This window comes from Stegodyphus dumicola, chromosome 2, assembly GCF_044657685.1.
Source record: "Stegodyphus dumicola isolate Sdum_Otavi_A_Nest chromosome 2, ASM4465768v1".
Taxonomy (NCBI): Eukaryota; Metazoa; Arthropoda; class Arachnida; order Araneae; family Eresidae; genus Stegodyphus; species Stegodyphus dumicola.
Genome location: NC_140769.1, coordinates 274,218,028 through 274,242,934, shown reverse-complemented (window position 1 = coordinate 274,242,934; position 24,907 = coordinate 274,218,028). Strand labels below are relative to the sequence as shown.

At 32.5% G+C, this 24,907-nt stretch overlaps 1 protein-coding gene across 8 annotated transcripts in view; it reads right to left on the bottom strand.

Moving 5' to 3' along the window:
* RASSF8 (ras association domain-containing protein 8) overlaps positions 1–24,907 on the bottom strand; it is a 206,811-nt gene that overhangs the window by 13,693 nt on the left and 168,211 nt on the right. For 6 of the 8 annotated variants that reach the window (XM_085812173.1, XM_085812169.1, XM_085812168.1 and 3 more), the window contains 3 exons: positions 18,574–19,924; positions 10,702–10,879; positions 4,350–4,581 (listed from right to left, as the gene is read on the bottom strand). In XM_085812173.1, coding sequence (XP_085668299.1) covers positions 4,350–4,581; positions 10,702–10,879; positions 18,574–19,792 — 1,629 coding nt within the window. In that variant the 5' untranslated portion in view covers positions 19,793–19,924. The remainder of the gene's footprint in view (positions 1–4,349; positions 4,582–10,701; positions 10,880–18,573; positions 19,925–24,907) is intronic. The other 2 variants (XM_085812174.1, XM_085812175.1) reach the window with 1 other exon arrangement.

Below are 24,907 nucleotides of genomic sequence, written 5' to 3'. Positions count from 1 at the left end.
TTTTGGACGAGTTACATTAATTTCCTTCTCTTTAGTAACTTTCTTAAGTTTACTTCAATGCTCACCTAGGTTTTGCTTCATGCTTTAATTTGTTAATGTTTTAACAACATACATTTGAACAACAATTTCCTTTCTCTTTATTTAACCAAGTTCTTTCTCAACAACTTGCCTTTTCATTTTAGGATTTAAGATTTAATTGAAGATTTCTGTTACTGTAAAGAACTGCATATATTTAGAAACCGCTAATTTTATTTCTTTAATGATATGAGTACTGAGAATAAATGTAAAATATTATAAGGTCATGGCTGGCAGCAGAGGCAGTGTGGCAGAATGTTAGAAGTTAATGAAGCACTGAAAACAAAATTTAGGGATTAGAGATTAAAACAATTTTAAGTGTTAGCAAAATTTTAGAAATTAAGGATTAACACAATTTTAGGTATTAGCATGAAGTTTTAGAATTTAGGACAGATACTGGGCAAAATCCATAAAGGATTCAGGAAGGACCCAACAGGGGATTCAAGGCAGGACTCATGGAGGAGCAGTTTAAGGCCCATAGAAATTGCACCACTAGGCAAAATGCCTAGAGCTACCCCTGAGTATGATGAGGTAAGACATACAAGATTAACAGAAAATTCCTTTCTATAGATGCCTGTTCATGTGATAAGATTAGAATCACTTTTGCAGACTCCCATGCTTCTGCCTATTGAAAAGAAGAGAAAATAAAGTGAAGATAAACATGTTAAAAGCAAGACTTTTAAGAAATTCAAATAACCATTTTTGCTGTTCTTACAACCAATCTTCCCAAAATAAGAAATTAATTACAAATCTCATATAAAACCCATTCATTATGTGTTAATACTATAAAGACATTTTTTAGTCTATTGCAAAGTTTTTGGTACAGTTATTATTATTATTATTATTATTTTTTACTTTAGCCTTCTTGGGGTTTTTGAAGCACACTTTACAAGATCATCATATGACCCTAGCTTTTCCCAGCAGGTTTTAAAGTTCATGCCACGCTAAGAGTTCATAAGTTCATTAACTTGTCCGCTGTAATTAATATTTCACTAAAATATTCCACCCATAATGAGCAATTCATGTTGACCAGACAGGCAAGCCATATGAAATTAGAGTGGCATTCCACATGTTAAGGACTGCACGAGCTCTATACCAGAGATTCTCAACCAAAGAGGAATTTCATAGTTTCAGGGGTTAATTAATGCAACCAGTTTTTACTTAGCTATTAAGTGCTTAGTTCTAATTTATGAATAAAAAAAAAAAAAAAAAAAAAAAAAAAAAAAAAAAAAAAACTACTTTTATTCAAGTTTTGGTATTATCAACATTTTCTACACTTTTTGTTGTTCAATTTATAAAAACATATTAAAAAATCATTTAAATATAGATAAATGTACATATTTACTTTTCAGATTTTAGAAAGAAAGGGGGGAATGATCTTCTAGCAATGGCGAAAGGGATGCAACGGGCAAAAAAGGCTGAATCCCTGGTGCATATCAACTTCCATGTTTTGCTAGTGATTCAGTAACAAGTGCCTGATATTTCAGTGAAATTTTACAACCTATTTGTTCAGCCACTCCTTGCTGCAGTTGAGTATTGCTGCAATATTTATAGACAGTAAGGACATTGCTGTATTGAGTATTGCTGCAATATTTATAAACAGTATGTAATATTTATATATAGTAAGTATAGCAATATTTATAGACATGAGTGCAGAAAGCTAGCTTTGGTTTTGAAATAGTTGAGAGTGAAACAATTCTAGACATGCTTTATTAGACTTGAATCTAATAAAGCATGCATGGGAAACATTAGGAACCTGGATATCACAATAGCCATATCTCTACAAAAAAGGGCACTTACAGCCAACAATGCTATTAAATGCACGATTCCCTGTCATCAAGTAAGCATTTTAGTTAGAGGATATCACATTTGATTTGAGATTGTTGAAATTATTTCTTTTTCCCTCCGATGAAGGCAATTTTTCTTCATTATTTATCGTTTGTCACCGACTAGGTCACGTGACTGGCGGCAGAGAAAGAATGTAATAACTCTTTTAGTTGAGTGTGACGCTTGAAATGATCTGTTCTTGGCTGCATAGTGGTAATCAACAATTATAATAATTGTTCTTGATAAACTAACCTTGGCCCTATGATGAGGAAATTTATATTATAAGTAAATTGTGTGTTTTGAATACTGTAAATAATGTACACAAGCTCTTCATTAAATATTTCTGTGTTTCAACTGGAAGTTCTTATTTTCAAGTTGAGTCTGTACGTGAAAATGGTATATTGACTCTTGATATACTAATATATTCTTGATTAAATTGATGCTCTCCCAACTCTGTGAATAAAATAGAATCTTAAATCGTGATCATAACGTTCAAGTTTATACAGAGATAAATATTCCATTTTTCCTAAATGCCTCACTTGCATTTCCTAAATGTCACATCATAATTAATGCTCTTTTTCATTTGTTTACTTTAATTTTTTTTAAATTTATTTTTAATGTGGTGCATTCTCTTAAAAAAAAAAAAAAAAAAAAAAAAAGGGCACTTTTTGATTTTATATTACTGCAGGGTTTTTTGGGTACTACTGTGGGAGTGCGACTCTCAGGTTACCTTGTGTTGAGTGGTTGCAGGTAGCGAGCGTATCTGACTCCTTGTAATGACTGGGGTAACGAAGTTGCATACTCCTACTGCATTTTAAACTCAAACATTTATTTTTATTATTATTATTAGAAATCTTTACACATATATATAGATAGGTATTAAAAATGAATTATAGTCCTCGTAGTGTGAGGAGTCTGCTAAAGAAGGTCTCTCTAGATGACAGCTCAAGAGCATTGAAGGTTTCTCTAGTCGAGAGTTCAGGAGCATTCACTTCATGTTAATCTGATGGAAAAAATCTTCAGACTGAATTAGCCACGCCTCCTTAATTTTACATCCTCTGATTCGTTATATCTAGAACAATATCAGAGGAAAAATCAGATCATTGGCTTATCGCCCTTCCTGAAATTGAGAGGTTTTGACGACAGACATATTGCAGAACATTAAAATCTCCTGACACTAGGCATGAAGTTATGTCCTGGTGATGCCAAAAACATGTCGAGTGACACTTTGTAAAGGCTGGCAGGAGTGAATTGCAGCAGGGACCACACACACGATTTACTATCTCTGTGTGGTCCGCCACATTATGCTTAAAGGAGCATTTTTTAATGTTTTGTGTGTTACCTTTATTTATTAAGTATCATGTTCTTCGAATTTAAACCATAAGATTCAATTCAACAACAGTATCAATAAATAATTTTAAAAGATTATATCTTAAGAATTTCCGATACAAAGTCTTGCACGCTGGAGATAAAAATGTTTTTCTTCCCCCCGTACAGTGTTGCCATTGCTCGCTTTGAAACCGTAGAGTTTCTTAATAAAAATTCATTAAAGAGTTACAAAATATGAAATTTATGATAAAAGAAATTCCAGATACCCATATTTGGTGGAGGATTATGTTATTCAAAATTTGATGGTTCTAGGTACCATTGCTTTATCACAATGCAAGAAACATACATATATTTATACAGATTCTTCATTATTTAATTTTTTAAATATAACACAGGGGGATAATATTTGGTGGCAACAATTTGAAAAGTGAAATGGAAATTTAAAGTTTTCAATGCAAAATGCAAAAATTAATAGCCCTTCTGGCAATCCCTACAACCTTTTGGGCTGCTAAAAATATATATATATATATATATATAAATGTATTAAATAGGTTTGGATTTATTTCAAATTCACTGCTCATTTTTTAACAAATGGTGGATCTTTTGGCAAAAAAAGGTACGGATATTCTCCATAGGTCATTCAGAAACCTATCTCTTCCCTCTGCTTAACTTGAAATTAATAGAATTTAAGAAAAATCCTTTCTTAATGCTGCAGTAAGTGCTTCTGAAAATAAATCATGAAGGGTGCTATTGAAAGCTTACTGTGTCGCAAACCCTCCTCGTGCTACTGTTGCGGCTGAGTTTAGGCTATTGACTGGACATGACTGCCTTGGTGCTCATTTGTTTCATTTTAATCTGACTTCCTCAACTTTATGTGCTTTGTGCGATTCTGAACAAGTCATGGACACTGCTCATCTGGACCTGTGACTTTGTTTGTGTTTGCATTGTGTTGTGAGGAAGTATTGGAGAGCTTCTTGCCTAATGATCTGATGGTCAATGGCAAAGGCATTTGTTAAAGAAAAAATTTAACAACCGAAAATATAAATACGTACATTTCTATAATAATTCAGATAAAATTAAGGCTAAAACAGAAAGTCAGGTTCCATCAAAAATGCTACCTGATTTTCAGCTTCAATCACCTTATCCTTCAACTGCTCTTGAATGCACTCAATTTGGGACTGAAGATGGCGTTCTTGCTCTTCCTGTTCCTTTTTTTCTTGTTCCTCTCGGATTGACTTTACACGTCTTTCTTCAGCAATTTCTTCCAGAAGTAGGCGGATTCGTTGTCGACACTGCAGAAGCTCGGTCTCACAATTGGCCAGCTGCGAGCGGGCTAACGTGAGCTCAGACCTAAAATAGAAGATAACTGCAGCTGAAAACTATTCAGATTAAATCACTTCTCTTTAAATGTCTGTAAAACTGTTTACTGTTTTCAACTATTACTTTTTATGTTATATAGTTCTAGCTAATTCATATGTCGTTATTTACTACTATTAATTTCTTAAAATATACCACAGGGCGATAATATTTGGTGGCAACAATTTGAAAAGTGAACCGACATTTTCAGTGAATTAAAGCAAAATGGCAAAATGAAATTAATAGCCCTTGTGGGCTAATAAGATTTTAGAAAATTAAAATAACCCATACAATGTATTTTACATAATGATGCACACTTAAATGCATTAATAAGAATTCCAGAAATGCGTATGTGCACAAATGTTAATTTGTCAGTAATAAATAGCAAAGTATTAATTTTAAACCTTTCACAGAATGAAAATTATTCACATATAACAGAAATTTTACTAAATAAATTTCCTTAGAAAAATATTAAAATATAAATAGCCTTACTTTAATAAGTACGTTTTTGCAAAATGTTCTCATAAGGTATTAGGACCACATGAAGTACATGATTCATCTGTCCTTAACAATTTTTTCATACAATACTTTGGTTAAATATTTATAGGATTAATATATAAAAAAATGTAACAATCAATACTTAGATGCTAGATTTATAAAAAATGTTCCAGATTATTTATGAGGTATTTTCAAACATATGAAAATCCTGTACTTAAAAGATTATTTTGGTCAGAAATATGATGGTCATAAAGTAATTGGCCAACAAACAACCATATTGGGAAAGCACAAAGCAAGGTATCCCTGCAGCTTCTGCAAAATAAGTACAGGATAACAGCCAATCATAATGCACGAAGATACAGACATACATGGTTTCAGATAAGGTAATCCTGTCTTGAAAATTTTCAATATAAAAATCAGGATTTCACAATAGCATGAGATTCTGTGTGATGGAAAACAGCACAAGGCACTGGAACATTTTGTGCAGAACGAGAAAAAACAAAAATATTACATTGGTCTTTATACATCGGAAAACTACATAATATGCACACAGAATTGTGGATGAGATGGTAGCATTATAGCTAAAACATATTGTGGAGGTATAAAACCATATGTTACTATCTGTTTATGAGATATAAAAGCACATGGTAAAAAAGGAGAATGAAACATTTACAGAAACAATATGCTAAACTTCTGAAGCTGTTTAACTACAGATACAGCAAAACTAGTCCTGCAAAATTTACAAATATTATGCCGATTCTTGCTGTCTGACAATAATCATTATTTGGCCTGTTATTTAAACCTAAAGTGCTAGATTGTTTTACAAAAACAAACTAATCATACTTCAGACTGTTGTACTGCTACTCAAAACAGTGCGTGCTTCCACACTATTTTAATCAAATGCAAATGTTGTAGAATAAATTTCTGAACTGGTACACAAAAAAAATGAAGATTTTCCAATACAAAGTCTATGAAATAAACAAGGCCTATTTTATCTTGATAGGGCAAGAAAACATGAAGAGCTATATTTATGGGTTTGATGCCAATCCCTACGACTTGTTACCGATGCCACTGTTTGGTGCTAAAGTGACCATATGGACTGCAGTGACTGCTGATTTCCTTCAGGTCCATGATTTTTTAAAATGCCCCTACACACATATTGTTCTTAATGCAAAGTCATAGCCACAAACTATGTAATGGCACTGCCTACAGAAATGATTCTACAGTTACAGGCACATAAATGCATTGCAGAAAGTTGCTTAGATACAGAACAATGCTCCATTATATGCAACTATGAGTGTAAAATGATCGCTTTAAAGTCACATTGATGGTTGCATTATATCACAGATTTTTCCTTACATTAAGTGGTTTAAAGAAAAGTATCAGGAGAAAACAGCAAGTATCTCAGCTGCTATGCATGATGAAGCAGTATTCTTTGTTATGGTTGTATACACTGTGTCTTTGATTGTAATGGAATAAGTATATATATGTAACCTCAGTTTGTAAAAATGGTTTACCTAACCTTTGCAGTTGTCTTTTGTTTCATTTCCTACTCAGATCCTCTTATTATTACTATACTGCTATCTCACGATTTCAGAACAGATATTTATAATGCTTTGTGTGATATTTATAATGCTAATGTGTTTTCATCCACAGTTCCTACAGCTTCTGTAGTAATCTTGTGTTATTGTGAAATTACTGTGTTTGTATTGGAAATATTTGTGACGCAGATATGATAACTGTGATACATGTTTTAATCCTATTTTTATGCACCACGAATGAATGATGTCCAGTATTTATCTCAAGAAAGTTTTAATGGTTCCTTTCTTTTTCACTCCCAAGGTTGCTTTAGTTTGGTAAGGTTATTTTAGTTACTATACTGCATTCATAAATATTTATATAGAGAAAATATTTTTATGAATAGAAAATCAAATTTTTAAAATTTCTTTTCAATTAATATTGTTTTAACTTTTATATTTAAACCATTAATAAATAAGGAAACAAAGAAAACAATGCTCATATTTTCAAGGTTATACATTATACAGTCAAAAGTCGTTAATTCGGACACCCATAATCCGGAATGATCTATAATCCGGACCTCAAAGCTAAAAACTTTCTGTGCATGCGCCGCGTTGGCACATGCGCACAGGCGTTTTACGCGTGCGCGTACGACTTTGACTACTGCGCATATGCGTGTGTGCAAGTGCAGAATACGTTTTCGTCTGCGCGTTTAAAGTATAACGGACGGTGTAAGCTAAAATTATCTATTTCAGTTAATGTTAATGATTGCGTTGTTCCTTAATCTTCGAATTGGACCCCGCTTATTATTTTTTGCAGACTGTAAGAGCAATTTTATAAAAGAGCAATTTTATAAAAGTAAACTTGAACTTTCGATTATGTCAAATAGAATTTCCGATGCTGGAACTTAAAGGATCTACAAAACGAACGTATGTTTCGATGTCCAATAAACAAAAAGTGGAATTGCTGCAAAAAATGGATAAAGGCATGAAGAATGTGACAGAGAGGTTAGTGAAAACGAAAAAATTTCGATTGACAAGTTAGTAGGTATTCTCGGCACAGCAATTAACGGGACTTGAACAGCGGGACTTTGTAACTGAACAAGAAATTATGTCTGTTTATAGAATTAAAGAGAAAGTATTATCACATAAAATAAAGCAACTTAAACAACTTACATTGAAAGAAATGTTTAGTAAAGTAAACAAATAAATATTAAGCTTTTTTTTTTTTTGTAAATTTTGATACCCTTTAGATCATAATTGTTCTTTATTTCATAAATGACGGTTTCATATTTTTAATTTTAGAATTTCTGCATGCCATCTTACGAGATTTAAACTGATGATCTATAATCCGGAAAAATCGATAATCCGGAATCGCCGAAGTCCCGACGAGTCCGGATTAACGACTTTTGACTGTATAAATTTTGCACAATAAGTAATGTGTGGGAAAATTCAAAGAAATTGTTGGTCAACACCGTAACTATTTTTTTGGGAAAGTTCATAATGGAGTTTTTCAAATTTAATTAAAAACAATATATATACTTTGCAGTCTTTTGAAAATGTTTGGAGTGTATGCTACCACGGTTTATCATTCATATGTCTTGAACAAAGTTGCTGCTTTAACTTTGGGATTAGAAACATCATTGGAAGTCTCTTTAAAAAATCTACATTTTATTGCATTAAAGTACAGGGTATGTATTATCGATGTGCCTTTACAAGCATTGCCACTGAATAAAACTCCATACTGCCTCATCTAAGACGTTGTTAATCTGCAGGTAATTAGTGACCAATTAACTTAACATGGGTTAAATGTCACTGATTGTTAACTCATAGGCCATCAGTGACCAACACATAGGCCTTAATTGTTACATTAAATAAATTATGATTTTAATTAATGGCAAAATTGACTTGAAATTAACTTGATAAAAAATTTATCTAAATTTACTGTACTGTCCGATAAGAGATCTGTGTATTGACTGCCAATAATTGTGACTTAGGAGTTTACCAGTATTTTTTGTTCTAGTTTTATTCTAATCATCTAAATTTAATACACTTCTCTACATCTGTAACTATTAATCACCTGTGACTATCCATGCGGGCATGCGCATTTATTTCAAAAGTCTCTCAACTCTTCACAAGGTTATAAAAGGGTCATGCTTTTATTTTACTGCCAATCAATTTTATTTTAGGTATATAGTATTTACACTCAGGATTACTATGTTATAACAACAGTGGACAAAAAGTATTTTTTTAAAGAAGACCCTGAGAATACCACTATGTTCTTTAATATGCATATCCAATCTACCTTTCTTGGTGCTTTATTCAAAATACTAATTGGGATCCCACTCATAGCTGTTTATGATGATGATCTGCAGATCTTTTAGATTTTAATCTACTTTAACACAGCAAACATTCTATCTTTGCATGAGACTCATGGTGCACTGATATATTTCTTCCTACTTTCAGTTCTGCGAGTTTGATATTAATGATACAGCCTTTAGTATGCATGAGTGTTTCACTGCAGATCAAACATACTGTAGTGGCCCACCAGCAGCCACGTGGTAAAAGCCGCTGAACACTGGTAGTTTGATACGAGATTTGAGTCTTCTGTATGTGTAACGTGGATATAAGCCAGTTTTCCTTAAAAAGACCTCCCTTTCCAGGTAATGCCCAAGCGTGGAGCAAGTAATTAGTTTAAAAAATACTGTAATTGCACAAGAGTAAGTAATATTTATAACACAAAAGTAAAACTTACAACAACAAGAGTAAGTAATGTTTACAATAACAGTCAGAGAGTAAGTAATATGGTAAAGAATAAAAGATAAGAGGAAGTAATATTTAATAATACAGTCAAAAGTCGTTAATTCGGACACCTATAATCCGGACCTCAAAGCTAAAAACTTTCTGCGCATGCACCGCGTTGACACATGCGCATAGGCGTTTACGCGTGCGCGTAAGACCTTTACGACTGCGCATATGTGTGTGCGCAAGCGCAGAATACGTTTTCGCGTGCGTGTTTTATGTATAACGGTGATTAACTGAAATAGATAATTATCTAATTATCTATTTCAGTTAATGTTGATGATTGTGTTGTTCCTTAATCTTCGAGTTGGATCCGGCTTATTATTTTTTGCAGACTGTAAGAGCAATTTTATAAAAGTAAACTTGAACTTTCGATTATGTCAAATAGAATTTCTGATGCTGGAGCTCCCAAAGGATCTACAAAACGAAAGTATGTTTCGATGTCCATCAAACAAAAAGTGAAATTGCTGCAAAAAATGGATAAAGGCATGAAGAAGGTGACAAAGAGATTAGTGAAAATGAAAAAATTTCGATCGACTAGTTAGTCGGTATTCTCGGCACAGCAATTACGGGACTTGAACAGTGGAACTTTGTAACTGAACAAGAAATTATGTCTGTTTATAGAATTAAAGAGAAAGTATTATCACATAAAACGAAGCAACTTAAAACAAATTACATTGAAAGAAATCTTTAATAAAGTAAACAAATAAATATTAAGCTTTTTTTTTGTAAATTTTGATACCGTTGATATCATAAATTACAGTTTCACATTTTTAATTTTAGAATTTCTGCATGCCATCTTATGAGATTTAAACTGATGATCTACAATCCGGAATCGCCGAAGTCCCGACGAGTCCGGATTAACGACTTTTGACTGTATTAAAGAGAGTAAGTGATATTTACAACAACAATTCAGAGACTTCTGAATTGTATTATACACATTCTAATTAAGTAAAAGTTATTGTATAAAAATGACAAATAATAATGTTATTGATATCTGTAGCATGAAAAAATTTTGCTTATAAAGATACAGATCAACAGCTACACATTCCCCATTTCTCCTCTAAGGAAAGCTGAGCAATATTCCACAAAAACAAACTTAAAGCACATAATTAACTTAAACCACATAATTTAAAATTAACATAAAACACATAAGTTGAAATTATTGTATGCAGCTAACTCAATAAACATGTTTCTAGATGAATTAAAATTTGTTTTTAGTGATCATGTAAAAACAAAGCAACATATTGATTGCATAAAGGATTAAATAATTTTCTTCCCCTGTTAAACAACAAACCTCAGTGTACGCTCCTCTTGACGACCAAGTTCAACCTCTTCACTAAAAGATCGACGATCGAGTTGAATGAGCTCTCCTTCCTGCTCATGATGTGTTCGTTCAAGATGGCATACTTCTTCCTGAAGAATGCTTAATTTTTCTTCTTGTTCTTGCAATCTTCCTTCCCAATATATTATTTCTAAAAAGTAATACAAGGTAGAAGTTAAAATGTGAAAAAGATGAAGTGACACATAATACTATTTTCATTCACACAACACATATCAAGTATTTAATTTTATTACAAAAGTAATAAATTAAGTAAGCATGGAGATGTTCTGAATTAATGATGAGAATACATTGAACACTGCAGCTAACTTCAAACTCAATGTCCAGAGCAGGGCCAATGCTAGGCATTTTGCTGCTTAGTGCAACAATTTCTGCATATCCTAAATTCTGCTGCCCAAGGTCTCTCTAAATTCTAAAAATTTTGCTGCTTGGTGTTTCTCTAAATTCTAAAATTTTTGTGGCAAGGTGCAGCTGGACCCACTCGGGGCCAGAATTAAATTCAAGGTGACAAAATGGATTGAAAGCATAGAGGAATTTTACATTATTTAACATACAATAAAGCCCAATCTAGCATCAAACTAATTAGAAAGATCAAATAACCAGAATTTAGGGGCGCCAAAATTTTTAGAAGAGGCAAATTTACTGCACTGGGTCACAAAATGTCTAATACCAGCCCTGGATATATGCCTTTTGTAGCTAATCCCATGATACAGCACCAGTAGTGTATACCAGTTGCTAGCTGCTTTATGATGATAGCTTTGAATTTGAAGGATTTTCAGATATCACAAGATTGCAACCAAGGCCCATCAGGAATGAAACTGCCTATATCTCTCTCCATTCTAATTGAGCTATTTTCACAATTTCAATGTTGCTCTTAGAATTAAAAGATCTACAAGTCTATGTAACAAATAAATGCTTGAAAGCAAGAGGCCTCAAATTAACATAAACACAATAGGCTTTAATACAAATTTTATGTGAAAAATGTATTGGAATCTCATTTTATTCTAAAGCCAAAATTAAAATTTTGAACAATCCCCGAGGAATCAAATTCATGTGCATCCATGCATAGATCATGGACTTTAACAATTCCCATCACTTTTTATCTTAAATTTCAAACTGATGAATTGCATCCCATTTCATCAGCCATGCTTGTAGAGGGAAAATAATTTCTAGACATTGTTCAGCGACTATAAGACTAAGATGAAATAGCGTCTATTGAAACACATATACATGAGGGTCTTAAAAACTTTCCTCATTTATGAACCCCTGGCAGCCTATTAATTCAACCAATCAAAGTGAAATTTCAGACATTGTTATTGAAGCATTAAGATAGACAATAGAGATGTCTTGTTTTGCACCTGTTTTCTGCCCGCAAAGCGTAAAATGCTTAGGTGCAAAAGAAAGGCAGATAGAAAGAAGGCAATTTTGTCTGAGAAAAAAATAATTTCGTAGCATTTGATACGAAATTTTTAATGGCAAGTAAAAAAGTGGGTTAAAAAAATAAAGCCCCAAATTATATCAAAATAATAATAATTTATGGGCCTCAGTAAGATAGAGATGATGATAGAGAAGCATGAAGAAACCTAACCATGAATGTCCTTACATGCAACAAAAAATTTGTCAAATACTGAAGAAGTCCATCTGATTTAACACCTAATAATGAAGGTCCTAATATACTGTTGTAAATATATAGTATGCTGAGTGAAGTGTTGAAAATAATAACCTATCTAAATGAAAAAGGGTACAAAAAAGGGGGTTAATGTTTCGTCCTAGTAATTGAGTACTACCGTGAGCATTTATTCCTTATCAGAGGAAAAAAAGAAGCTAAAAAAACTCTGATCAGGAATCTGTTGTTTTCAAAACTCTTTAAGTGTGCTTGAGCTAGTTAAAAGTGCCTACAAATTTCCCCCCCCCCCCGTTTGATAAAAATTTTAAATCTAGTTTGAAACATAAATTTAAGTAAGAGAGGAAAATAAAATAATAATAATAAATAAATAAATAAATCACGAATGCATGAGAAAGCTTTAGAAATGATCTAATTTTTAAGAAGCAAACAATCATCTCTGTGAAGGGGATAAAACTTATAAATCTAAGTACTGAAATTTTTATACCAAAAGTAAATGAATAAGTAAAAGAATCACTTCACGTTCGTATGCATTCCTAATTTCAAAGAGAGGGAAAAAAAATCTCCTTTTTACTATTTTGCATCAAATACTTAAGGTTGATTTAAAACAATAGAGCTCTTTGGTTATAGTGAAAAAATTTTGAAATTTTCAAATGGCAACATTTACTTTTTTCCTTCGCAAATTGACCAGCACATTGAAAAACTACAAATGCAGTTGGAACAATACTCAAATGACGAAAATTGGTGGCAAAAACATTTGCAAAGACCATTGTAAAAGACCAGTGATAACGCAAGAGAAGAGAGAAAATTTTTTTTTATTGGAATTGAAAGTTTTCAGCATTCACTTACATAACATAGCAGAAGGAATCTGTATAACTTCATGTCTTATGGCATCTTTCAATTCTGACAAATCTCGTAGATTTGATGTGTACACCTTAGACTTCAGATAACTCCAGAACCAGAAATTCACGAGAGTAGGTCTGGTGGATTTATATTATGGATATTATGGATTGTGATGGCCACAAAACTGCAAAGTTACAGGAGATGACAGTCTTAAAACATTGTGCAGGCTGAAAACTTGTAATCTAATTTCTTCGCCTTTCTTGTTATCATTGGTCCTTTACAATGTTGTGAAAATGTTTTACACAAGCAATTTTTATCACACACGTATTGTTCCAATGCTATTTATGGTTTTACAATGTGATGATAATTTGCGTAGGAAAAAGGTGGGCTTGCCATTCGAAAATTTTTTCTCTGTAACTGTAATCGCGAGAGCTTCATTGTTTTAAATCATCACAATCTTCAGCACATATCTTCAAATAACAATAACTGAAATTTCCGATTGATTGAGTGGATAAGTTGCTAAGGATTCATATATCATGGAAGTTTTTATAACCATCCTGTATTTCTTCCTAAGCCTCATCTTAATCTTACATAACAGAAGACCATCAATGGAGCAGCCGCATCATCATTACAACTTTCGGCAATAGATGCTCCATCAATGGATACCATCTACTATCTGCTACTCCAAGCCAAGGAGGTGGCTTGGTGATCAGCGAGCATTTATTGAGAATTTTTTACACACATTTTTACATGAATAATGATATAGAGTTTTACATCAGAGAATGTGTACAAAGAAACATATAAAACATATAAACATCTTATGTAACAGTCATAACTTTGACAAGACTAAAGCCACTACATGGTAATTAATATCTTTCAGAAGTTCGATTTAAAATTCTTAAAAGTATTATCAGCCACCTTTAAGTGATACCCATCAGAGAACATGCACTTGTTTTGATTCTGACTGAAATTTTAATCTCATGTTACAGAATTCATGATTTTATTAGAATTTGATCATATTGTAAATGCACACATCAATTTTAAAAATATATTTTAATTTTTAACTAATACATTTTTAGTTTCCTAGTACTACTTCTACCTTTAATAACTGCTTTATAGGTTAAGACCTTTTTAGAAGCATTAATATAAATCCTTGCTGTGAAAATGCAAACTTCCACGATTCTTTCTGCAAATTTTATCTCCTCAAAATTTCAGTAATTAAATAAGTTTTAGTCCATACGTATAAACATCAATATAAAACTGATGAACAGTAATTGATAAAATATTTAAAACCATTACAGCATTCTTCTTGAGAAAATTACTTAAAACAATAAATTTGTTTGAAAATAAAAGCTTCTACACTTATATTTAAAAAAAAAAAAAAAAAAAAAAAAAAAAAAAATCTGTCGAAAATACTTCTAATGCATTGAAATGTACAGAGAAACCATGCATCACAAACAAATTCTCACATTTGAAAAATGTCTTGGATGATAAACAATGTCTTGTGATATGAATAAGTAAGCCGACAACAAATATTCTAAAACACAGTTAATGTTGTGGAAGAAATGTCTAAAGAAGATAGAAGGAAGGCTATTTCTACTTACTCGATCTGTGAAATTTGTGCTAAATAGGATAAGGTGCAAAAGTTCATGGAACATTATCCCATTGAAAATGCAAGGGTAGGCATTCGCATAAATATTTGTAATACCCATGTTTTGTTTTGAAAATTTTAAAATGTAAGACAGAATCACAGTGAACGAATTTCCAATGGTGTTAAGAGATGTTTGAAAGCCAAAAATCTTTGAAAAATGGCGATTTCGGATTTTTGCATTTTCAAATTCTCTACACTTTTAGCTTTCTTAAAATATCATTCTTGAAGCTCTATGAAAATTAGAAATGTAAAATATCTAGTTTTAATTTGTCATCGAATACTTTGATAAATGAGGATTTTTACATAAAAACTTGTTTTTCTCCAAGCATGATATTTTTATACTTGATGTACCTTTTCTCAGGAACTACTACTCACAGATATCTAACATGTTTATGGCTTATTTATTATTTTCCCTAATATATACTAAAAAGAGCTTTTTGTGATAAACTGAGAAAAAAAAATTGTGTGAGAAAAGTGCTAAATTTTACTATGCTTAACAAAATATTCTGTAAATTACTCTAAAATTCAAAATGTTTAAAAAACTCATTTCAGTATAATCAGATATACTTTAATTACACAAAAAATTTCAATCATGTATCTACAGCAGATTTTGAGAAAAGGTACACCGAAAATGTCCAATTTAACACTGTTGGTATAGGAGTTTCCAGCACAACTTTAGAAGAAAGAAGGAAAGAAAGGGGAAACCCAGAAAAATAGTGGTGCTATAAGATATTTTTGCAAAATAGGATTTTCCTTTTAAATAATAATATTTTGCACCTTGGCCTTTTTCACCATCTTCTATTTTTGTTATCAATTTTCCTTTGAAGTGGTATGGTAAAATTTAATTCAAATTTTCTATTTTTTATATGTTTAGTATTGTGTTGAATATTGTATATGAACTAGATTTAATGAATTTCATCAGTTTCATATTACGAACTTACATTCAAAGCATTCTTTTCTTAACAATCATATGGGATCCAGGAACGGATTAATTTACTTTTATTAATTCCAATGGGGAAAACTGCTTCAAGTTACAAAAACAGTACAAAGTCCGTAATTCTGACTCGTTGGGACTTCGGCGATTCCGGATTATAAATCACCAATTTAAATCTGGTAAGATGGCATGCAGAAATTGTACAATTAAAAATATGAAACCATAATTTATGAAATAAAGAGCAATTATAATCTAAAGGATATCAAAATTTACAAAAAAAAAAAAAAAAAAAAGACTTAATGTTTATTTGTTTACTTTGTTAAACATTTCTTTTAATGTAAGTTGTTTAAGTTGCTTCATTTTTTGTGCTAATACTTTCTCTTTAATTCTATAAACAGACATAATTTCTTGTTCAGTTCCACTGTTCAAGTCCTGTAATTGTTGTGTTGAGAATACCGACTAACTTGTCAATTGAAATTTTTTCGTTTTCAATAACCTCTCTGTCACTTTTGTCACTATCAGAAGCGGCACATCGAAACATGCTTTCACTTTGCGATCCTTTGGCAGCTCCAGAATTGGAAACTCTTTTTGACATAATAAGTTTAAGCTTTATTTTTATAAGATTGCTCTAGTCTGCAAAAAATAATAAGCCAGATCCAATTAAAAAATTAAGGAACAACACAATCTGTAAAATTAACTGAAATGCCTTAGAATCAGTAAAGATAATTTTAGCCTAGCTTATACCATCCGTTATACATTAAACGCGCATGCATAAAACATACCAAAAAAAAGTTTGTGGCTTTGAGGTCCGTTTTATAGATCATTCCGGATAATGGATGTCCGGATTACGAACTTTGTACTGTATCTTAAATGATGAAAGGAATCTTCCAAAAGGATTTCAGCTAAGCCAACTCTGAAACAGTGGCATAGCTAGTGTGGGGCAAAAGGGAACATCTGTCTCCAGGCACAGCATCCAAGGGGCACCAAATTGATGCTACAAATTTTAGAACAAAATGTTTTCTATTCTTGAATCACAGAAATGGGTGCAAAATCTTATTTGTTCCCGGGCACCGAAAACCCTAGCTACACCTCTGCTCTGAAATAACTCCCACTGGAACAAATATGTGCTGGCAATTCTGAAAGCACTGGAAGAATGTCTCTTCGGAATCTCACATAAACTAGCAGCTCCCTTATTTTGGATAGTTTGAAAACTTTGATGCCATATAACCGAGTTGTTCAGAAAAAGGAATGAGAGGAAAAGATGAGAAATCTGGCAAATAAGGTGATTGTGCCATAACAGAGATCAGTTCCTGATCAAAGAAACCCAAGCTTTTTTGCTCAAATGTTCAAAGGATACTTTGTTTGCATTATATTTAAATTATGTTGTTCTGTATGATGTCACTTCATATACTGCTTCTAAAGTGAGGCTAATGCTATCTAACAACTTGAATTAAGCATTGCAAATTTTCTGGGAAAAATTCCAAAATAAGGTAACCTTTGAGTTAAAAACCAATTTGATAATAAACTGCCAAATGTGGTTACTTTTTATTTATCATGGTCTTAAGCCATTGCAGCAACCTTTTCGGTCAGGTTCTTCTTTACCACTGAATTTTAAATTATTTCATGCTCGACTTTCAAATGTTAATTTGCATATGAAATTTGAAGATGAATTTCCATCTGTTTACATGTCTTAAGTTTGTATAGCAAGTGCAGATTCACAGTTTAAATGTTATATGTTTCTTTTGCAACTGGATGAAATAAACGTAGAACAATTTTTGAATAAGTTTTCGAATTTTGTAACAGTTTGATAAGATGTCTATGATCATAAGAGTGAAAATCCTCTGCAGCTTTGTTTTATAATAATAAAAGGGAAGAACAAAATTCAGGTCTTTAATAAAAGCAAAATCTTCCTCTTTGCCCTAATATTTAATTTTACTAGCATTTCAAAATTCAGCATGATTGAATTTGAGATACCTTTTAGCCAATAGGAAAATTAAATTATTAGAAGCATTTCTTTTTTTTTATAAGGCTAAAGGGCTAACGGCTTCTAAATACAAATGATCGGTTTATGAAAATGAGAGCAAATGTGTGAAGCATAAAGCATTATCCTCTGCAAGTTTCAAATTTACTTAACTCTTTGCTGAATTTATATGGCACAGGAAGTGCACAAAAAATATTGAGAAACTTTATTCTACATTTTCAAAGGACATTAAACTTTTAATAAACCATAGCCTGCAGATCAGGAAACAAACTAAATGTAAAAAGCTTTCTACTGTGTTTTAAATCAGTTTTTGATTTCATTATTATCTGGTTCTGAGATTACTTGAATTCAAGAAGAACAAAATGCAAAATTGATCATACCATATCTATGGCCAAAAACTGACATTTGACAGCATTTATACATACATATACTATGTATAGATACATACATAAACTTAAAGCACCTAAATTTAAAAGTAAATTAGAGTCAAAGCAAGGCAATTCATCAACAATATTAATAATTGAAACCATGCATAAGAGCTTTATCACATTATCAAACAAATCAAAATTAAAATAAGAATTCATAGTAGCACAAACTTGAAAAATAAAAATGCAAAAGGGAAAAAATTTACAAGAAAATAAAAATTCATCTCCTTTTACTGCATTTCCAATTCAGAACTTTTCAGGGCAAAATGAATTAAAGCTTCATAAAAGTCAATTAACATGTTTCAAAAATGTGTTTTGTTACATATATATTTAAAAAAACAGTTTTAAAACTATGGAAAAAGAACTCACCCGCATCATATTGAGTAAGCTCAGCCTGCTGATTATCTAACTTTTCCCTCTGTAAAGACACTAAACGTAGAAGATCTTGATATTGTGGATCACGAGATGTATCTTCTCCCTGAGAAGAGTTTGATTTTTGTGCAATACTCTGTAGTTTTTCACTAGATATGTGCTTTTCATTTTCAAATTTTAAAGCCAAAGATTTCTTTGACTTTGTTTGGTCATCTGAAATACTGTTCTGTAAAGACTGGACAGACTTTTCTGGAGACCTACTGGGAGATTTAGCACGATTTGGCAATAAGTTTACACGTTCATGATGCCCAGATATAAGTTCTGGACTTCTCATATTGAAATCTCTATTTTGGTCCACTAAGTGATGAGTTTTATGACTATTTAATTGACGAGTATGAGCTTGTGACTGACTGGATGAAGGACCTGTATCTACAGGTGAAAAGCGATCAGATCTATTGGCAAGATGAGGTCTTTTACTAGAAGGAGATTCTTCATCTTGTGTGTGAGATGGTACTGGAGTTGCTAATGATAGATGACTAGCAGGAAAACGGCCACTGGAGCGAGAAACAGCTTCATCATAAGGAGGAGGGTGCTTCGGTCGTTCAATTTTCGAGTTCGAAGGATTCGGACTTTCACTGTCTCGAGGCCTTTGTGGTACTCCTCTAACCACCCCTTTCGGAAGGTCCTGTTTAGTACGTCCTTCCCGGTTTTTTATGTTGCGATTACCAGAGTTATTTTCACCTTTGGACTGAGTGCTATCATTTATAATGGGGGGTGAAGAGTTTTCACTGCTAACACTACCACTACTTCCATGGCCACAACTGAAGGTTAAGGATTTTTTAATTTCTTTGTTATTAACAGGTACTTTCTGCTTGTTGCTGCCACTAGTAGGTGAAAAGCTGCGAAGAAAATCATGCTGCCTCTTATTGTTTTGAGTTTGATTATTGCCTGATGATTGTAATTTTGAATCTGCAGCAGATCTTCTCATCACAAAATGCACATCATTTGCATATTCACCCCATTTTGTTAAGACTTTCAAAGGTTGTTCATGTGGGGCTAGAAGACGTTCGCTGTTCCTCCACTTCTCAACAAGAGTAAAACGGCCTGTTTGGCCAGTGGCATGTGCCAAGGCATACACAACATCCTGGCATGTGGACGATTCTGTAACTCCACATACCACTCTTTGTATGCCATCAACCCATACCTTCAGCTCCATTATTATTTAAGAAATCACAATTTCTTGACATCTTCTTTTCTATGAACACAACGTTGATGACTGACATGGAAACAGCAACGGGCCATTGAAGTAATCCACGGTTATAAATTGAGAAAATATTTAGAGAGAATCCTGCAAGAAAAAGAAAAATATGAGAAGAGAAGCACTTACTGAAAAGAATACAAACTATAAAAAAAATTTTAGCGACTGCAAAAATTCCTCATGATATTAACCCCTCGACATACAAATGAAATACGTGTCAACATGTTCGAAGAATACCATTTAATTTGGCTCAACTGCAGACACTCACGTGCAAGCTTAGAAACAGAACATTTTATTTGCCTGTAATTTACACTGCAATACAGCAATAATAATATTTTGCATTGGCCGAAGATAGTTCTCGATGTCTCGGTGACGTCAAAGTCTACAATGGCACATGAAATTAATGATGTCTCCTGGATGCTATTTCATGTCAAGGGATTAAACAGTTTAAAGACAAATCTGGAATTCTTACAATATGATTTATGGCATCAAGTTTGTTTAACTATCTTTAATAATGGAGAGACATCAGTGAAATTCTATATCACCATAGAAATTGTTCAGAAATTATACAGAAGCTTTTTCATAGGATATTAACTTAAACCTAATTTTTTACCCAATAATTAAAAAAAATTAAGCAACAGTACGCACTAATATTATTGTAAGAAATTATGTTACAGATTTACAAATGAAAATAATTCAGAAACAGTAGAACAGTGATCCCTTGTTTTCCATGGGAATTATGTTTTTTCAATGTTCTACAGATAATGAAACTAACAGAGCATATTTTTAACATAGCGACTTTTAAAAATCGCCACTACACAAAGACAAAATAACAAGTCGAAGAATTGCACAAACTCGGTATCCATGTACACATTTAAATTAAAATTAGAGAATTGCACAAACTTGGCATTGTAGACTACCTTGACTTTGTCTATTTACACATCAAAATATTTTCATTTAAAAAGTCAAAGGAGCATCCAATTCTAGGAAAAAGTATAGTTATGGAACATTCAACTACTCAGGTTACCATAAATGAAACAACTACTTGGTGATAAATGAAATAACAGCTTCATGATAATACAAGGGGTCTGTCTAATTTAACATGAATATTTTTAGTAGAAATGATACCAGTAAAAATATAGAAGATTCATTAAAATATAATAATCGTACTTAACAATAAAAATTAATTTAGCAAAAGTATTCAGCAATATTTAGACTATTAAGGAATGAAGAAAATCTTATACAGCTTTCTGTTTTCTGTTGTTTTTAATTTTTAAGTAATTTTTCATAAGGCTCCTTTTTCAAATCTCTTGAATGCCTCTTTCAAATTTCAATTTCCTTTTCGTGATATGATCAGTTAAATGTCCTACCAAAAGAAATATTTTATTTAAAAGTTTTTATTGAAAAATCTTGTCTTAATAGTTTTCACTTCCATTTAATGCGCTAACATTTCCTTCTCATTCAAATTTACGATAAGCTATACCAATTCCTCCAGTGTTATATTCTAAATGACAATGGAATAAGATCATGTGATCTATATTTGTTACATTTTAAATCTTCCCCTACGATTTTTGTTACGAGCTGTATCTAGAATTCTACTATCAATTATACTGTAATAACATAATTGTGTCAAGAAGTATTTTTTGAAAGTTCGATTACTTATTAAGGCATTCTGAAAGGGAGCAAAACACCTGCTACTATCTTGAGCATCCTGTCTACCAAATGTGTTAAAATTAAACAGATAAATGAAGAATAGAAACCAGAAAAAGAGAAGAGAAACCATTGAACAATACTGAGTTATGCAAAATTCTAGTACTGAGGAAAAACCACGCAAGATTTCAGACCTAGTTTATTCTAATTTTCACAGACTGTGGATGATTAAAAGTGCAAAATTTTTTAACCTATGATTAGGTGCTATAAACACGACTCTAGTTCCAGAACAGCATAAAAATATTTTACATGGAAAGCACTTTTCATTACAAAACTGTTATAGTAAGAAGTGCATTCAATGCAAAATAATAAAAAAAGGGCATTGAAATTTTATTATTGTTTACAAGGAACATTTGTGGCTAACTCCGCTTTGGGATTTTATAGTTGATTTTTTTATAGTACTGCTATTTAACCAAATAATTTACCTGACGATCTCGAAAACAGTAGCATTATTTGGCTACTTACATTATCAAGAAAGAAATACCAACTAAAGTTATAAGGCATTTCTCCCTCCTTCTTAACATGCCTTCGTGGTGTAATGGTCAGCACACTCGACACGTATTTGAGAAGTCTGTGGTTCGAGTCCCGGAGACGACATTGCACATTTTTCACTTCTCCAGCACTGATATAATCCACTATCTCTACAGTGTTGCCTGAACTAAAAAAGATAGTGGATGATGATTCTCCACCGCCAGGATTTGGCGACTGGGTTCCCTAATCCCCAGTTGTCCTTTAAAAGAGGAAGTATATAAGGTTATTTCTCCTGCCTTATCAGCATGCCTTTATGATGTAGTGGTCAGCACACTCGGCCTATATACCTAATGTCTCTACAAAATAACCAACATTTGACAATGAAAATACATGTTGCAATCTGTACTAGGGAAGAATTTTAGAAATTTTCGATTTGAGATCAATAATAAATTTGCAAAAATCACATGATGAAAATCACCCTTTAAAGTAAGAGATCAACATTTGCTTCACCTTTAACCTAACACAGATTTGAACCACACTGTAAAGTAAATGCTATATTAGCAGTCCCCGCTAATCTTTGGAATGTGGTAACAGGTAGTTTGGCGACATTTTGGTAAAGCGATAAAGGTTACTAGCTAGGACTTTAGCAGTGTAAATGTATAAAGTCAAGAGTGTGCGCAATGCCATTTTTGTGCAATTCTGGGATGTTTTTTTAAGTGAAAATAGGTCGACGTGTACATGGATGATACCGTGTATGTGCAATTCTTAAAAACGCGGCAAGCAGTGGGCGATTCTGCACTTTCTCCCAATTTCGCACCTAATCTTCGTCATGATTAAGCACTTTTGTTCCATAAAAGTTGTAGCATAAGCGTAATTCGGCTAGCAGATTGTTGGAAAAAATGTTGAGTAAAAAAAAAAAAAGTGCCTTTACTTCGTGAAAACAAAATGGCGTCCAAACAAAAACTAGCAGGTTGCAGTAGCAGGGTTGGTTGCCAAATTTTCGCCAAGTTACCATAATCCGAAGATTAACCGCAGTCTTCCCCCCCCCCCGAAAAAAAAACTTTTACATAAAAGTTAAAATTCTCTTGCATGGGGTTATACAAAATTTAAAATAGATCAAAGAATAATTAGCCATACACTATGAACAAAATCAAAATAATTTCAATTACCCAGGTTTAGATGTTAAATTCTGTCAGTGAGTGAGGATGGGAAGCGGGGGCATAGCTAGAGGGGACCAAGGGGTAAGATCTGTTCCTGGGCGCAGCATCCTGGGAGGGGGGGGCGCCGAACTGACGTTACAAGTTTTTAGAATGAAATGCTTTTCCACTCTTGGCAAAAAAGAGGACGCGAGATCTTCAGTTGTCTCCTGGCGTTGAAAACCCTAGCTACAGGTCTGATGGGAAGTTTGCCATTTCTCAACAGCAAGCGGTCTTCGTCGGCTGTTCTCGAATTTCTAGAGATCTTAAATTACAGAAGTCATCTGGAATTCTTTAACCGTCTACAGAGAAGGAATGCAACTGACCCCAGGCGAAGAGATGAGGGCCACAGCTCTAGTGTAGATATATAGTAGCAACTAAGGGGGCAGCTGTCAATGAGTAGAAAGTTAAGTTACCGTTTTACAGATAACGGTCCGGCGGTGAAATGTGAGAAGATCGAACATCGCTAAGACAACTACTCCGGAAAGCGTTTATAAGGGACTTCCACACTTTTTTTCCAGTTATTCGCCAATTCACATTCTTTCGCAAATCAAAAACTTTCAAGAAAATGCTTCATACAGATAAAAACTGTCTCTGATGCAAGGATTAAAAATAAATGTTCCTTAAAGTGATGGGAATCACTATTTTCATCGAAAGAAGTCTTTTATAGATTTTCACAAATAAATGTTAGTTGAGCCTTATTAAAGCACCCACAAACTACAAAATGTTAACAGGCTGGATAAGAAACATTAAAAAAAAAAAAAAAAAAAAAAAAAAAAAACACTCTCTCATGTGTACATCACATGACTTTCTTGTACAAAGTATTAAATTATACACAATTTTCCTACATTCCATTTAAACATATTGAATTAACAGTTAACGAATTTTGAATTAAATCTACTTCGTCGATATCACAATAGAATAAATGCAATCCCTAAAGTTCACTATATTTATTTACCATAGCGACATTTCGGCGCTAGGTTTACTTAACAGCATTACATCTCATTCATTTTATAACTCAGAGTGCATAAAATTATATCATCTGAAGAATTACCTCATGTTCTATTCAAATAATAAAATATTAAAAAAAAAAAAAGGGGGGGGGGAGTTATTCACAGACGATTCAGCGCCGCTTACCTAATGCGCATGCGCTACTAATTAATTCCGTTCTCACTTCGCGGCAAGGCAAAACTACATAAAAATTCAAAACGGTTTCATTAAAAATTGAAAGATATAGAAAAACATAAAACACCAAGTATAGTTAAAATAAATAAATAAATAAAAAAAATTAAAATTAAAATTACAGTTTCTGCGCAAAAACAAGCTAATAAATTAAATGATAATTCCAGAATGAATTAAGCATAATTTAATTCGCAATAATACAAGAAGACGTTACTTTGTTGTTGCGACTCTTAGTTTCTCTAGATTGGCAACAAATCCACTACTCTGCTAAGTTTTAAATGTAAACAAATATGGCTGCTACGGTAACCAAAAATTAGGTTTAGGCGCATTTAAAAAACTTTCAAATTGTTGATAATTCCACAATTAATGCATGCAGGTTAATTAAAGGTATAAAATAACCTTAACCGGAAGATAAGAACAACATAACGCAATCACTTCTAAAGAAAAAAAATGCACAATTTACAAACATATAAGAATAATATAGTATTTATATACTTTTGGCGCAGCCGATTGC